This window comes from Populus nigra, chromosome 11 (genome assembly GCF_951802175.1).
Source record: "Populus nigra chromosome 11, ddPopNigr1.1, whole genome shotgun sequence".
In the NCBI taxonomy this organism is placed as follows: domain Eukaryota; kingdom Viridiplantae; phylum Streptophyta; class Magnoliopsida; order Malpighiales; family Salicaceae; genus Populus; species Populus nigra.
The window spans coordinates 5,332,628-5,349,551 of record NC_084862.1 but is presented as its reverse complement, the minus strand read 5'-3'; the positions used below and the strand labels follow the sequence as shown (position 1 = coordinate 5,349,551).

The 16,924-nt window shown below is 39.3% G+C and overlaps 2 protein-coding genes across 2 annotated transcripts; both read right to left on the bottom strand.

Annotated features, from left to right (window-relative positions):
- Positions 1 to 2,965: 2,965 nt before the first annotated feature.
- LOC133668161 (exopolygalacturonase-like) lies at positions 2,966 to 7,687 on the bottom strand. Its single transcript, XM_062087897.1, has 4 exons — positions 7,556 to 7,687; positions 4,088 to 4,396; positions 3,435 to 3,950; positions 2,966 to 3,190 (listed from the first exon to the last, which is right to left on the bottom strand). Exons 1-4 carry the CDS (start codon positions 7,685 to 7,687, stop codon positions 2,966 to 2,968), a joined length of 1,182 nt encoding a protein of 393 aa, XP_061943881.1.
- A 7,762-nt stretch (positions 7,688 to 15,449) lies between these two features.
- LOC133668677 (exopolygalacturonase-like) lies at positions 15,450 to 16,505 on the bottom strand. Its single transcript, XM_062088631.1, has 3 exons — positions 16,493 to 16,505; positions 15,919 to 16,439; positions 15,450 to 15,674 (listed from the first exon to the last, which is right to left on the bottom strand). Exons 1-3 carry the CDS (start codon positions 16,503 to 16,505, stop codon positions 15,450 to 15,452), a joined length of 759 nt encoding a protein of 252 aa, XP_061944615.1.
- Between the last annotated feature and the right edge of the window lie 419 nt (positions 16,506 to 16,924).

The window sequence follows — 16,924 nt, the reverse complement described above, 5'->3', positions numbered from 1 at the left end:
AAAAGGTTCTTGATCTGACAGTGCCGAGCATCCAAATCTGACTGAGAGTCTACCTTAAGATGAGTGATCCCTAGGACCCAATAAAGGTGTAAGTTAATTTTTCAACATGTCATGAGTGACAAAACATAGTTAGGATGGTCAGATATCATACGAAACCAAGTCAGAATTAGAGCCTAATTTGGAACAAAAAATTACGACAGCAGCAGAATCAGTTTCTTTTTAGTGCAAATTTGAGTGATTTATCCAACCTTAGAAATAAGATAATGAAGGAATGAAGTTAGAATTATGAAGCCCCTAGTCAGTCTAAGAAACCTGATGATTTTGGCAGCAAAGGGAAAGGATAAAGAGAGTAGAAAACAGCTCAGACAGGGTTTTGAAAAAAAAAAAATTTCTTTCTCTACTTTTGTCAATCTTCCAGCAAACATGAGTTAAACTCCTACACTCAGTTCAAAAGAAGTATACAACGTCTCCATCACGTGGGGTCAAACAATAAGTAACAACAGTCGCCTCCACCTCTACAACCGCAAGACCTGCCACCCGAAGTAGAGGAGAAGAAGACAAAACCCATAACATACTGACCCGCCGTGAAGTAGATCCGAAGAAGGAGAAGGCTGTGAATCGATTTGGACCAAAAAGAAAGAAAAATTAACATAATTCCCATCATTCCTTTTCATTTATTGAGTCTGATCATGTTTCTGCCACAACCAACTCTAACCCATAGTGGCCCCTATCTCCCACCTTCTTACCTTAACATACTTCCAATCACACAACCCACCTCAAACAACAACACTCCCCACACACACCTCGATCTCTTTACCACCATTTGCAACTATGTCTCTTGATCATTTTACAGGTTTAGGTTCTATTGCTCCGAACATCACAACATATAATTCTCCTCTTTCTGCTACGCCCTCAGCTTTCCCGTCAGGCCTTGTCTCTCCTTCACGGGTCCCTACACAGTCATCGCTGGTCTTAGATCTCTGTATTGATCTTTCCATCTACTCCATTCCACAGCTGCACACATCCATCAGGTCTTTTAACTCTCCTGCTCCAGTGGTTTCCCGATAGCACCACATGGTGCTGCATCCCTTACAGCACAAGTCTGTCAACTTGAGCTCAGTTTCTGCATCTCCACTACCTCCCAACTCATGGGTAACATATTCCTCTACTCATGAACCTTTGACTTTCAAATAAGCTAACCATTTTCTATGCTGACATTCTGCTATGAGATTTGAAATTACAGCTTTACATACCAATGGTACTTAGTCCTTGGTTCCGTATGTGTTTTCTATAAATGTTGTTGGTTACCGTTGGGTTTATAAAATCAAGCGTCGAGCTGATAGCACTGTTGAACACTACAAGACGCGCTTGGTTGCACGAGGATTCACTCAACAGGAAGGTATCAACTACTTAGAAACCTTCAATCTTGTTGTTAAACCGACCACTGTTCGCCTGGTCTTCACCATTGCCGTATCTAACCGTTGACAGATTCGAAAACTTGATGTTCATAGTGATTTTCTCAATGGTTCACTTCAGGAGGTTGTTTATATGTAACAGCCCACGGGGTTTGTCGACCCTGTCCTGCCAACTCATATGTGTTGCCTTCACAAGTCTCTTTATAGTTTAAAACAAGCCCCGTGGGCTTGATACAAATGACTAAGTGACTTTTTTCTTTCGGTTGGCTTCCGCGCTTCCAAGGTTGATACTTCCTTATTCATTCTGAATGTGAATCATGATATATGTTATTTGCTTGTCTATGTGGATGCCATTCTTCTCACTGGTAGTAACTCTACTTTGATTCAACGCCTTATTATCCTACCGAGTTCAAAATTCAAGCTCCGATATCTAGGTAATGCTCACTATTTCTTGGGGATTGAGGTCACTCCCACCAGTATGAGTCTCATGCTTAGTCAACACAAATATGCTTTTGATATCCTGAGTCGTGCTGGTATGTCATCGTGCAAGCCTGTTGATACAATGACTTCCGCCTCCAAGAGTAGCTTATAGACTAGTAAGCCATTCTCGGACCCCACTCGTTTTTGACAAATTATTGGTGCTCTTTAGTATCTCACATTTATTAGACCTGATATATGCTATGCTGTCAATAAGGTCTGTCAGTTTATGCATGCTCCTACTGAGAGTCATTGGGTTGTTGTCAAATGTATACTATGCTACTTGAAAGGTACGTCTTCCTTCGGTCTTCACCTTACTTGTGGCTCTTCGTTATCACTTCATGGTTTTACTGATGCTGATTGGGCGGGGAGCATCGATGATCGGAAGTCTATGGGTGGCTATATTGTCTTTCTCGGCAATACTCCCATTTCATGGAAATCTGGCAAGCAATGCACTATTGCTCGCTCCTCGACTGAAGTAGAATATAAGGCATTAATTGATGGTATTGCTGAGCTGCTTTGGTTTTGTTATCTTCAAACATATTTATTTTTTTCTCCCAGTTCTGTTACCACCATTTGGTATGACAATGTGGGTGCTACGTATCTATCTGCTAATCCTATCTTTCATTCATGTACAAAACATGTTGAGGTTGATTATCATATTGTTCGTGATAGAGTAGCTAAAAAGGAGATACATATTCACTTTATATCCTCCGAAGATCAATTAGTTGAAGTTCTTACTAAGTTGCTTCCCCACACTGCTTTTGCTTATTTACGGTCCAAGCTTCATGTGGTCAACCCACCTTCAGCTTGAGGGGATGTATTATGAGATGTGTTGTAATATAGGAAATATTGTACTTTCCTTGTATATATTTATCACGCGTAGTGCGCTATACAGTAACCATTATATGTTACTCTAGTCATATATATAGAAGAGATGATCTTGTATTTGAAATTAAAATAATAAAACTTTATTCATCTGTTTAAACAAAATTACAAGATGGGACTCCTCCATCTAAAAACGAGCCTATGAATGAAGAAACCAAAAGAAGTTCAGATGGAAGTCCTCATCTTCAACATCCAGATGCGCTCATTATCCCAGAAATTATGGGCTTAACGTTAGAGCATTGGGATTTTGCAGGGCCTCCTGGTCCTCTATATGCAATGTTAATGTTAGCAAGCTTCACCTTCTGACATGGGAAGCCACTACTGCAAGCAATCCGAACAACAACCGGAGTTGCAGAAGTTCCCCTTATGCTCTTAAAACTAACATCACTGATCTTCACTTTTGACGGAGCCTGCAAAAGAAAACAAAAAGAACATTAAGACCCCAAAAGACTTCTAGTAATCTCCCTGGCTGGAAGGAACATAAAAAAATTAATATGCATGTGCATGCAATCTTCAGAATTGCATTATTGATGTAGCATGATGTAAAAAAGATTTTGATAAATGGTGGAGTGTTAGAGCCACGAATTGGGTAAAATATTGTCACAGTAATTTAATATTGTGAAAATATTCTTATGGTAACAGAAAAAGCAATACCTTTAGACTGCATTGGTTCCATGGGCAATACCCTTGATCTATGATTACAGGGTTTTGGACATTGTTCATGACAATATCCTCAAAATGCATGTTAGATGCGACACCACCGTATAAAGCTGGCCAAGATTTTATTCTAACGCCATTTGTAGTATCTGAGATGGTGCAATTCTTGACAAATATTCCAGAAACAGGTTTCTCATCGGGGTATTTCCCTAAACTTCCAACACTGATGCCATGGCCAGGTCCACATGTTACTCCTGTGATATGTAATTCTTCGGTGCCATCTCCCACGGAGATACAATCATCGCCTGTGCTAATTTTTGAATCGATAATGTAGATCCCAGTAGATCGGCCGATGTGGATTCCATCGGTGTTTACACTCTCACCAGGTGCTCTCACGGTAAAATGCTGGAAGGTGAGGTTTTTGCACCCCAAGACGTTCACATGAAAGTTCTTGCTATCTAGAGTAGTTATATCTCGGACTAATGCATTGGTGATGTAATCGAACCTTAAATTCTGATACATATTTGAAGCAACCAAAAAGCAAATGATTAAAGAAACTTTGTTAGTGCCATAACATATAATTAAAAAACTCTCACTAAATTTGTGACCCAAGAGAAGGAAATTAGGCTTCATAATTGTGAGTAGATTACCATTGGGAGGACTTTACAATTTTTATCTTTGTGACATGTACTTTTGCTCCAGGCAACCTTTCCCTGCCCATCAAAAGTGCCGCTTCCCGACAATGTAAATTGATCTACGTATCTGAAATTAACCCAATCACCTCCTGAGAGCTTATTTGGGTCAACCGGTGCCTTCAATATGCCATCAACTTGGAGCTTGATCGCAGCCTTGCAAGGACCTGCTAGAGTTACTTTCCGTAACCAGTATGTTCCACTTGGAATAAGAACTTTACTGGGCTTTGTTGAAGCACAAGCAGATTTCCAAGCATTGGTTAAAGCCTAAAAAGGGAAAGATAAGGGCAATATTTAGAGAGGATCACTTGGTCTCAAATTCGGGTGTTACGCTGAAAATCTAAGGAAACATAAATAAGTTTTGACTCGTGTCGCGGGTGCGCGGCGTCGCGGCGAATATTCCACTTTTAAAATCTAGGAAAAAGTGTATGGTATCTATTTGACAAATGTGGGGAGACAAAAAAAAAATATTGTCTTTTGTTGGTAGGAAATGGAATGGGAGTCGCCACCTAGTATTTTGGTCACTAGGAACCCTAACTGGTCTTAGAGATTGGGTACGGGGACTGGTTGCGTAAAGGGAAGGTATTAGCACCCCAAATACGCCCTACCTAAGGTAAGCTGCATTGTTTAACTGTCTGATAAGATTCAAGGTCTCGTTGTGTTTCCTAGTTGTTGGTCCGTCTATGGTTCAAGAAAAGTCCTCCTCAATAAGGAGATCCTTATCTTATCGGGTAAAGCCTAACCGTTCTAACGTCAATGTAAAAAACATATTTAATCAGGAATACGTTTTACGTATAAATTCGTAATCCCACATACTAAAAGAAGACAAAAAGATTTTTTTAGAATTTTTGAAATATTGGCCTAGTTCTCATGGCTTGAATAAACTGGTTATAAAAGCCAAAATGCATGCTAGTACATATATTGTTTTTTTTTAAAACTTTCTTTGTTGTATGAAAATATGATGTTATAATATTTATATATATATATTGGAGAGACTAGGCCGTATTTTAAAACAAAACATTTTTTAATTATGTATTTTTTTTTCTTTGATGTTTTGACGCAAATCGAGTATTTTAATACGGGGTTGGTATCCTTACGGTATAAAAATACAACCCAATATTAATCCACTTTAACAAAAATGCAGAAAAATCAGCAATATTTTTAAAGATATTTAGGAAAATTTTTGAAAGCAAAAGACATTTTTTATTTTGAAAATCTTTGACGTTTTGATGAAAACCGGGTATTTTAATACCGGATTTGTATCTTTACAGTATAAAAATACAAACCGATATTGATCAAAATACAGTAATAAACTTACAGAAAAATCACATATTTTTGGAAATAATTTTTCGAAGAAAATTATTAATTTTTTTTTATATGTATCTAGATATAAATAATACAAAACACAATATAATGTACATAATATATAATTGGGCTGGGCTGGGCCGGCCCAATTCGTTGGGCCGGACTCAGCCCCAAAATATGTCGGGCCGAAATCGCGGCCCAACAAAAATCTGATATTTCTTTTCTGGGCCAGACCCGGCCCAGAAGACAGGGCTGGGCCAGGATTAGCCTGGCCCATCAACAAAACCAGCTGGGCCAGAACAAGTCTGGCCCAGCACAAGAATCCAACGGGGGGGGGGAATTATTTTCCCCCCATCCTTCTGCATGCAGAACGAATGTTCTGCATGCAGAAGGAAACACAGATTACACAAATAAAATGAGGAGGAAAGAAAGTTTACCTGGCGCGGAGGAGTTGGTGCGTTGCTGGGAGGCCGGTGGTGCTGCGGTGGAGTCTGGTCCCGGCTGGAAGAAGGAGGGGCGGATTCCTGCAGAGGAGAAGGAAAGCTCTCGGCTGGAACCTTTGGTGTGGCTAAGGAAGGAGCTGCTACTCCGGTTGCTGCTGGGCGTCGCTGGAGGAAGGAGGACTGCTGAAGCTGCGGTGAAGGAGCAGCTGAGGGAGGAGCTGCTACTGGCTTTGTGTTGATGGGAAGGAGAGGGGACAGTGTTTTGGGGGGGCTGCTGGAGACGATGGGGCAGGTTGAGGGAGAAGAAAAAAAAATCAAAAACAGGGGGGTGGCTCTAAGGCTGGCGGCTAGAAATGAAGAAGAGGGAGGGGAGATGTGTGTGAGGGTTGTTCGGCTGCTGAGGGTCTGTCGATGGAAGGAAAAATAGAGGCGCTGATGCTGGCGGAGCAGAGGGAGAAGAAGCTGGAAAAAGAAAAATGTTTGCAGGAAAAACACGCAGGAAAAGCTTATTTTGTGCCAACTTTGAGCTCCGTTTCTCTAACCATCTGACCATAAAAATTCCTTCTATTTATAGGGCTGGAAAGAGGGTAATCTTGTCTTCAATGGGGAAAAAGTCTCAGCCCTTGATTCGACTTGAGCAATCCAAACCGTCGGTTCAAAGTGTGCACCTCGAACTACCAAATTTGCAGACTGCCCGAGGTGCATGTTTTGGCCCAATAAACGGAGCCGTTCCAAACCTTTTCGACCCGACCGGACCACTCCCCGGGATAAAGGAGTTCCAGGTGGACATGTTGGTGCATGCTTTGTCGGATTTGGGGGCCAAACGAGGAAGAAAACACGTCTGGAAGTCGGCCACTCGGGCAGCTTGGTGGGGAAGAAAATGAACAGTACCGGGCGACGCGTCGCCTGATTCCTGCCCTTTTTTTTTTTTTTTTTTTTTAAGTTTCAAAACAGCCCCCTCAATCATTTTTTGTTTTTCAATTGCATCCCTGCCAATTTCGGTCTCCGTCCCTCTTGTTGGCCGCGTTTTTCACTTTAGTCCTTGGTCTCTGATTTATGCAATTGAGCCCTTAATTGATCAATAAACTTCCAATTTCTTCAATTAGGCCCCTTAATCAATTAATTCCAGCCCCTATACTTACGCGCCTTCTTCAATTTGGTCCTTGGTTTCGGATTTCTTCAATTAAGTCCCTAATTGGCCCTTAAACTTCAATATTTATGCAATTAAGCCCCTGATTTGCCCTAATAAATTCCTAAAAAATATATTTTGGCCCCAGAACTTAAATTTCTTCTAATTAAAGCCCAAATTGACTTAAAAATCAATTTTTCTTGCAATCAAATCCCCTATAAATTCATTTAAAAATCCAATTAAATCCATAATCATCCAAATTTGGGCTTTTCTCCTCCAATTTCAAATTTCCTCCTCAATAGGGCTCTCCTCCTTCAAGAATATACTGTCAAAAATCCAATCTTTGTATTTTTAACCTCATTGACCAATTTTCCGACCATTTTCTGAGTGCTTCTGCCTCCTGTTATTTTTCTTAACCTCCTTTGGCTATATATATATTTTTAAATATATATTTTGTGGGGACCCAAAAATGGGTTACAACAACTCGAATATTATATATTCTGCTATTTAAAAATCATATGCATGCATGCGAGGAAATATTTAAGATACCTCCGTGATATCTTTACCGGCACCATATTTAGTCACATCGAAGACACCATTTGACTGGGCTTGAGTAGTTGATGCTAACAATAAGAATAGTGAGAATGATATTATTGCCGATGAGACAACTTCCAAGCCCATCTTTTTGTTAGCTATGTTGCTTTCTTTCTTCACTACTCTAGGAAAACGGACACATTTCTTAACCTTCCATGTTGATCCTTTATAGGGCAAGGGAGGACTTCAACACCACTCGTAAATTTATCAAGCAGTTGATGAATCTTGTCCATGGTTGTGCAAGGATGTAGCTTTGCCATTCAATTTCTTTACTATTATTAGCTTCTCTTGCAGTATAGCATATCAAAATATTATAAGAAAAATCTATATATATAACCCTGTCCATAGAAGCCTGAATTTCATGGAAAGATTTGTTTAATTGAATAAAAATTCCTCTAGTTTTGAAGATTTTGTTATTGAAGATGCTAATTCCATTTTTTTTACTTTTTCCCTTGATATAGTATATAACAAAACTTTAAATAACATCGAACTTTCTAAGTTATCTCTAATCTATGAAAAAAAACTAGAATCAACTCAACGGGACAGGGGAAGACGTAATGGGTGGAGGAATATGTGCTCCTCCTCAATTTAGTGTTGTGGTCAGAATTTCAGAGGTACCAACAGCGGTTTCTAGCAGTAACAACGTGGGCATTGACAGAAGGATCGACTAGATTGGCGGCGGACTAGAACATGTAATGCTGGTCAGTTGCAGCGACATATTAAGTGTCAGCTTTGTAATATGTAATAAATTTGGGCATTCCACACAGCAATGCTCCCAACTTGTGCACCTTGATAATCACGCCTCGGCTAACCTCTTTCTTAGTAATACTTCCACAACAAATTCTATCACTTGGTTTCCTGACACCAACACAAATCAGCACATTACTCTAGATATTGCCGGTATGACACATGTAAAACCTTATCTCGGTAATAATCAATTGCATGTTGGTGATGGTAAGGGACTTGTCATAACTAATACAACCCATAATATCTAGCATACCCCTAAACGAGTTTTTATGTTGTCTAATGTCTTGCATGTTCCAAAAATTAAAAAAAGAGACTATTATCTATTCAACAATTTTGCCATGAAAACTATGTCTTTTTTGAATTTTACTCTTTTGTTTTCTATGTTAAGGATGTTACCCAAATTTTAACCCACCTATTTGATAAAATTTTCAAAAAATCCAAAAATAGCGAAAAACAACAAAAATCCAAAAAAATACATTTTTTAAATATATTTGCATCGTTTTTAGTATTTTTAGCATCGTCTCAAAAAGAATTTAAATTTTCAAAGATCTTTGGAACGCGTTCGACTTTTAACGCGTTATTTTTAAAATAATTGATTTTCCTCATTGAGTCGATGTTGATATTGCTCGTTTTCAAAGAATAAAAAAAAATCAAAATTTACAAAAAAGAAGTTGAGGGACCAAGTTTGAGACCTAGTAACATTTTTTGCCTATAAATAGGAGTTTCAAACACACACAAAAGGGGGGCAATTTTGCATAATTGAGGGGAATCACAAAAAAACCCTAAACACAAAAAAAACCCTAAAAACCATACCCCTTTCTTATCCCTAACCGAAGTTGCCGCTCAAGTCTCCTCTGCCAAGAGGAAACCGGTTGCCCCCCTGGCCATCTAACTTTTTACTATTCTCCAGCCCTTTCAGCTCCTCTCGTTAACCCGCAGCACCAGCATCTCCCCTCTATCATCGTTTTCTCCCATCGTCTCTAGCAGCCCCATACACCGTCCCATCTCCCTCTCATCAACACAAAACCAGCGCCTCTCAAGCCTCCCCTCTCGCCAGCCAAAGCTTTTCCTCCCTCTCAACCACTACATCTCTCTCAGCCTCCCAGCACACCACAGACGCCTTCGCCTTAACTGGCCCCCTGAACCAGCCGCCAGCTCGCCAAGACCAAAAGGAGGGTAGAGCCGTCCCCCTCACTCTCTCGTCTTGCTGTACGTTTCAACGTTTTCTTCTCCATCGCCGATTGAATCAGGCCTCCCTTACACTCAGCCACCAAGAGCACCACCTTCCAGCCTGAAGCCAGCCCCGTCTGCTTCCATCATGACCCGCCACCGACAGATTAGCCCACCTTCTTCCTCCAGCACCAAGCCCAACCTCCGCGGCAACAGGAGTGAAGATCATCAACGTCACTGTCGCACCCTCACGGCGGAGTGCAGCATCGTGGCAACCCTCGATTGGTTTCGGGTTATTTTTGTTTTGTGTAAAGGGAGTCGCCACTTAGTATTTTGGTCATTATGAACCCTAACTGGTCTTTTAGAGATTCTAAGGCAAGGGACTGGTTGTGTAAAGGGAAGGTATTAGCACCCCTAGTACGCCCTACCTAAGGTAAGTTGCTTGGTGTTTAGTTTGCTTTATACTTGCTATGGTGTTGGGTGTTTTCTAATCCCATCAGTTTTTTTTAGGTTTGATTCAAACTAAATTTATTAAGATAGAAATCCAAGGAGATTCCATGTGCTTTAAAAGCTTATTTTTTCCTTAGTATTTCAAGAGTTTGCGACTCGTAAATCACAAGGAGGAGGGACAAAAAATTTAGAAATCCAGGGCGCTTTAAAAGCCTATTTTTGCCATAGTGTTTTATACTCTCACGGCTCATAAACCGTGGAGTGCAAAAAATTTGAAATGTCCTCGATTATAATCAAGGCTTCTTTCAAGGATGTGTGATGACTTATTATCTCTAAAAAATTATTTTGGATATTTACCACTTAGGGTTTCTTTATCCAAATATTAAAAGTGAATAATAACAAGTTATTCCCATTAAATATTTTGGATATTCATCCATTTGGGATTTCTTTACCCAAACATTAACGGTGAATAATAGATGAATTTTCCCCAAAATAAGATTTTTTATTTTTTTTGGAATATTGGCCAATACCCTTTGGTATTTTACAAACATGTTGTAAAATCCAGAAATGCAAGAAAATAATTTTTGTTGTGTTTAAGAAATCCATGCGAAAACACCTTTTCAAAACTTCCAATATTTTTTGTATAAAAAAGAGCGTTCAAAACATGTTAGGGTATTGACCGTATGCAACATACAAGAAAAATTTTAATTTTTTTTTATTGAAACACAAGCATGACAATAACACAAAAATCACGATAAAAGCTAACCAACCGTCACATATATTCTAAGATTTATAATAAGCTTAAAGCAAACTAAAAAAAAAATTCAAAGCCAACTCATCCTACGCAGACAGCAAGGAAAAAAATAAAACTGGGAGCAATCACTAAGAAAAACAAAACAATTGCTGGCTGATTTCTTACCCAGCAGGTGTAAGGAAAACAAAAGGAAAGTCCCTAAATGAAGACAAACCCTTTTTACATGAACAACAGCTAAACTCAAACATTATGGAAGAAATGGACAAGCGCTGTTTTTGTCTAAGCAGAAATCAATTATTAAGAGGAAAAGAGTTTTACAACCGAATAACCAACGAATGCCTAGTATAAAAAAAATAACAAAGGAGGAGAGATTGGGGCTTATACCTGCAAATCCTGTTTGCAGCAAATAATAACCAAAGACCGAAAGACAGCTCACGTGTACCTCCTTAGCTACTGGTAAATGACAGACGAAGCAAAGACGCTGAAGTTGTGCTGATGAATTGAACATTCTTTCTTCTACTTCTCTTGCTTTTACTGGTTTCCCTGTCGCCTGCCTCTCCTTTCTCCTCTCATTTTTTTTTGTGATGAAAGGATCAAAGAAAGAACCCCTATGTTCCCCTGTTATCTGCGGATTTTTAAAACTCCTGCCTCTCTTGTGTTTCTTCTTCTTTCTTTTGTTGTTTTTTTCTGCTCCTCTTCCCCTAGTTTTCTCTTCTTTTTATGCTCTTTTTTTTTGTTAGGTCATTAGCAGGGCTTATAAATAGTATAAATATATCTCTATTTAGGAAAGATTCAATGCATTAATTCTAGGATGCAAATCCCTACTGATTTGCAGTTAAAAAAACACAAAAAGAAAACTTAAATATTTTGATTCTGATGTTTGATTTCTTTCCAGTTTTTTAAAGGATGGTGTGGCTTCTTTCTTGCCTTCCATAAGGCCAGCTGCTCCCTTTGAAATGAGGTAATAAAAATGTGGTTGCAGCTCCAAAAATCAGGCGTGATGATAAAGGAAAACAGCAGGAATTTGCAGAGAAAAAAAAAGAAATCAGATGGGTAAGGGTGCATGCTGCAAAGTCTTATTTTCCTTATTCGGTGTGCTAAAAATCCTGTCATTTATGATGATCCAACCCCCTCTCCAGCTTTCAATATCCTTCTTCAATTCAACTCCTCATTTTAGCACTTTTCGATTCAGTACTTGGTCCAAAAAAAATCCTTCGAATCAGGCCCGCGAACTTGGGCAAAAATCCTTCTTGCGGCAAGAATCCCTGCTTTCACACTAGATATTCAAACGGGAATATCTTGAGCTTCTGATATAGAAATCAAGAAATTAAAAAGCCCAAATTCATCTACGTGTCCTAGACTACAACTTTAATGAAGGATTCAAATTGAGATAAAATTGTTTTAAAGAACAGAATCTGACAGTAATTTGGTTGATCAAAAAAGGTCTCCTGATCTAATTCAGAAATTGACAATGCTGAGAATCCCGATATGACTGAGAGTATGACCTAAGAACAAATCATCAAAATTTATGATGGAAATAGAGTTTTTTCTAGTGTAAAACTCGGGTCAGGATCCTTCACGGTAGGACTCCCTACTTTCACACTAGATATTCAAACGAGAATATCTTGAGCTTTTGATATTGAAATCAAGCGATTCAAAATCCCAAATTCATCTAAACTTGTAGAGCTACAACTTTGATGAAGGAGTTGAATTAAGATAAAATCGTTTTAAAGAACAGAATCTGGTAGTAATCTAGTTGGTCAAAAAGGTTCTTGATCTGACAGTGCCGAGCATCCAAATCTGACTGAGAGTCTACCTTAAGATGAGTGATCCCTAGGACCCAATAAAGGTGTAAGTTAATTTTTCAACATGTCATGAGTGACAAAACATAGTTAGGATGGTCAGATATCATACGAAACCAAGTCAGAATTAGAGCCTAATTTGGAACAAAAAATTACGACAGCAGCAGAATCAGTTTCTTTTTAGTGCAAATTTGAGTGATTTATCCAACCTTAGAAATAAGATAATGAAGGAATGAAGTTAGAATTATGAAGCCCCTAGTCAGTCTAAGAAACCTGATGATTTTGGCAGCAAAGGGAAAGGATAAAGAGAGTAGAAAACAGCTCAGACAGGGTTTTGAAAAAAAAAAAATTTCTTTCTCTACTTTTGTCAATCTTCCAGCAAACATGAGTTAAACTCCTACACTCAGTTCAAAAGAAGTATACAACGTCTCCATCACGTGGGGTCAAACAATAAGTAACAACAGTCGCCTCCACCTCTACAACCGCAAGACCTGCCACCCGAAGTAGAGGAGAAGAAGACAAAACCCATAACATACTGACCCGCCGTGAAGTAGATCCGAAGAAGGAGAAGGCTGTGAATCGATTTGGACCAAAAAGAAAGAAAAATTAACATACTTCCCATCATTCCTTTTCATTTATTGAGTCTGATCATGTTTCTGCCACAACCAACTCTAACCCATAGTGGCCCCTATCTCCCACCTTCTTACCTTAACATACTTCCAATCACACAACCCACCTCAAACAACAACACTCCCCACACACACCTCGATCTCTTTACCACCATTTGCAACTATGTCTCTTGATCATTTTACAGGTTTAGGTTCTATTGCTCCGAACATCACAACATATAATTCTCCTCTTTCTGCTGCGCCCTCAGCTTTCCCGTCAGGCCTTGTCTCTCCTTCACGGGTCCCTACACAGTCATCGCTGGTCTTAGATCTCTGTATTGATCTTTCCATCTACTCCATTCCACAGCTGCACACATCCATCAGGTCTTTTAACTCTCCTGCTCCAGTGGTTTCCCGATAGCACCACATGGTGCTGCATCCCTTACAGCACAAGTCTGTCAACTTGAGCTCAGTTTCTGCATCTCCACTACCTCCCAACTCATGGGTAACATATTCCTCTACTCATGAACCTTTGACTTTCAAATAAGCTAACCATGTTCTATGCTGACATTCTGCTATGAGATTTGAAATTACAGCTTTACATACCAATGGTACTTAGTCCTTGGTTCCGTATGTGTTTTCTATAAATGTTGTTGGTTACCGTTGGGTTTATAAAATCAAGCGTCGAGCTGATAGCACTGTTGAACACTACAAGACGCGCTTGGTTGCACGAGGATTCACTCAACAGGAAGGTATCAACTACTTAGAAACCTTCAATCTTGTTGTTAAACCGACCACTGTTCGCCTGGTCTTCACCATTGCCGTATCTAACCGTTGACAGATTCGAAAACTTGATGTTCATAGTGATTTTCTCAATGGTTCACTTCAGGAGGTTGTTTATATGTAACAGCCCACGGGGTTTGTCGACCCTGTCCTGCCAACTCATATGTGTTGCCTTCACAAGTCTCTTTATAGTTTAAAACAAGCCCCGTGGGCTTGATACAAATGACTAAGTGACTTTTTTCTTTCGGTTGGCTTCCGCGCTTCCAAGGTTGATACTTCCTTATTCATTCTGAATGTGAATCATGATATATGTTATTTGCTTGTCTATGTGGATGCCATTCTTCTCACTGGTAGTAACTCTACTTTGATTCAACGCCTTATTATCCTACCGAGTTCAAAATTCAAGCTCCGATATCTAGGTAATGCTCACTATTTCTTGGGGATTGAGGTCACTCCCACCAGTATGAGTCTCATGCTTAGTCAACACAAATATGCTTTTGATATCCTGAGTCGTGCTGGTATGTCATCGTGCAAGCCTGTTGATACAATGACTTCCGCCTCCAAGAGTAGCTTATAGACTAGTGAGCCATTCTCGGACCCCACTCGTTTTTGACAAATTATTGGTGCTCTTTAGTATCTCACATTTATTAGACCTGATATATGCTATGCTGTCAATAAGGTCTGTCAGTTTATGCATGCTCCTACTGAGAGTCATTGGGTTGTTGTCAAATGTATACTATGCTACTTGAAAGGTACGTCTTCCTTCGGTCTTCACCTTACTTGTGGCTCTTCGTTATCACTTCATGGTTTTACTGATGCTGATTGGGCGGGGAGCATCGATGATCGGAAGTCTATGGGTGGCTATATTGTCTTTCTCGGCAATACTCCCATTTCATGGAAATCTGGCAAGCAATGCACTATTGCTCGCTCCTCGACTGAAGTAGAATATAAGGCATTAATTGATGGTATTGCTGAGCTGCTTTGGTTTTGTTATCTTCAAACATATTTATTTTTTTCTCCCAGTTCTGTTACCACCATTTGGTATGACAATGTGGGTGCTACGTATCTATCTGCTAATCCTATCTTTCATGCATGTACAAAACATGTTGAGGTTGATTATCATATTGTTCGTGATAGAGTAGCTAAAAAGGAGATACATATTCACTTTATATCCTCCGAAGATCAATTAGTTGAAGTTCTTACTAAGTTGCTTCCCCACACTGCTTTTGCTTATTTACGGTCCAAGCTTCATGTGGTCAACCCACCTTCAGCTTGAGGGGATGTATTATGAGATGTGTTGTAATATAGGAAATATTGTACTTTCCTTGTATATATTTATCACGCGTAGTGCGCTATACAGTAACCATTATATGTTACTCTAGTCATATATATAGAAGAGATGATCTTGTATTTGAAATTAAAATAATAAAACTTTATTCATCTGTTTAAACAAAATTACAAGATGGGACTCCTCCATCTAAAAACGAGCCTATGAATGAAGAAACCAAAAGAAGTTCAGATGGAAGTCCTCATCTTCAACATCCAGATGCGCTCATTATCCCAGAAATTATGGGCTTAACGTTAGAGCATTGGGATTTTGCAGGGCCTCCTGGTCCTCTATATGCAATGTTAATGTTAGCAAGCTTCACCTTCTGACATGGGAAGCCACTACTGCAAGCAATCCGAACAACAACCGGAGTTGCAGAAGTTCCCCTTATGCTCTTAAAACTAACATCACTGATCTTCACTTTTGACGGAGCCTGCAAAAGAAAACAAAAAGAACATTAAGACCCCAAAAGACTTCTAGTAATCTCCCTGGCTGGAAGGAACATAAAAAAATTAATATGCATGTGCATGCAATCTTCAGAATTGCATTATTGATGTAGCATGATGTAAAAAAGATTTTGATAAATGGTGGAGTGTTAGAGCCACGAATTGGGTAAAATATTGTCACAGTAATTTAATATTGTGAAAATATTCTTATGGTAACAGAAAAAGCAATACCTTTAGACTGCATTGGTTCCATGGGCAATACCCTTGATCTATGATTACAGGGTTTTGGACATTGTTCATGACAATATCCTCAAAATGCATGTTAGATGCGACACCACCGTATAAAGCTGGCCAAGATTTTATTCTAACGCCATTTGTAGTATCTGAGATGGTGCAATTCTTGACAAATATTCCAGAAACAGGTTTCTCATCGGGGTATTTCCCTAAACTTCCAACACTGATGCCATGGCCAGGTCCACATGTTACTCCTGTGATATGTAATTCTTCGGTGCCATCTCCCACGGAGATACAATCATCGCCTGTGCTAATTTTTGAATCGATAATGTAGATCCCAGTAGATCGGCCGATGTGGATTCCATCGGTGTTTACACTCTCACCAGGTGCTCTCACGGTAAAATGCTGGAAGGTGAGGTTTTTGCACCCCAAGACGTTCACATGAAAGTTCTTTGTTATCTTGTTTTTAAGGTTGGATAAATCCTTTAAATTTTGCACTAAAAGAACTGATTCGGTTGCTATTGCAATTTTTTGTTCCAAATTAGGCTATGATTTTGACTTGGTTTCGTACGATATCTGACCATCCTAGCTATATTCTGTCACTCATGCCATGTTGAAAAATTGACCTACACCTTTATTGGTTCCTAGGAATCACTGATTTTAGGGCAGACTCTCAGTTAGATTTGGATGCTAGGCATTGTCAAATCAAGAACCTTTTTGACCAGTGAGATTACTGCCAGATTCTGTTCTTTAAAACGATTTTATCTCAATTTGACTCCATCATAAAAGTTGTAGTCCTGGATGCGTAGATAAATTTAGGCTTTTGAATCGCTTGATTTCGATATCAGAAGCTCAAGATATTCCTGTTTGAATATCTAGTGTGAAAGCAGGGATTCCTGCCGCGAGAAGGATCACGACCCGATTTTTGCACTAAAAACTCTATTTTCGTCACAAATTATGATGATTTGTTCTTAGCTCATACTTTCAGTTATATCGGGATTCT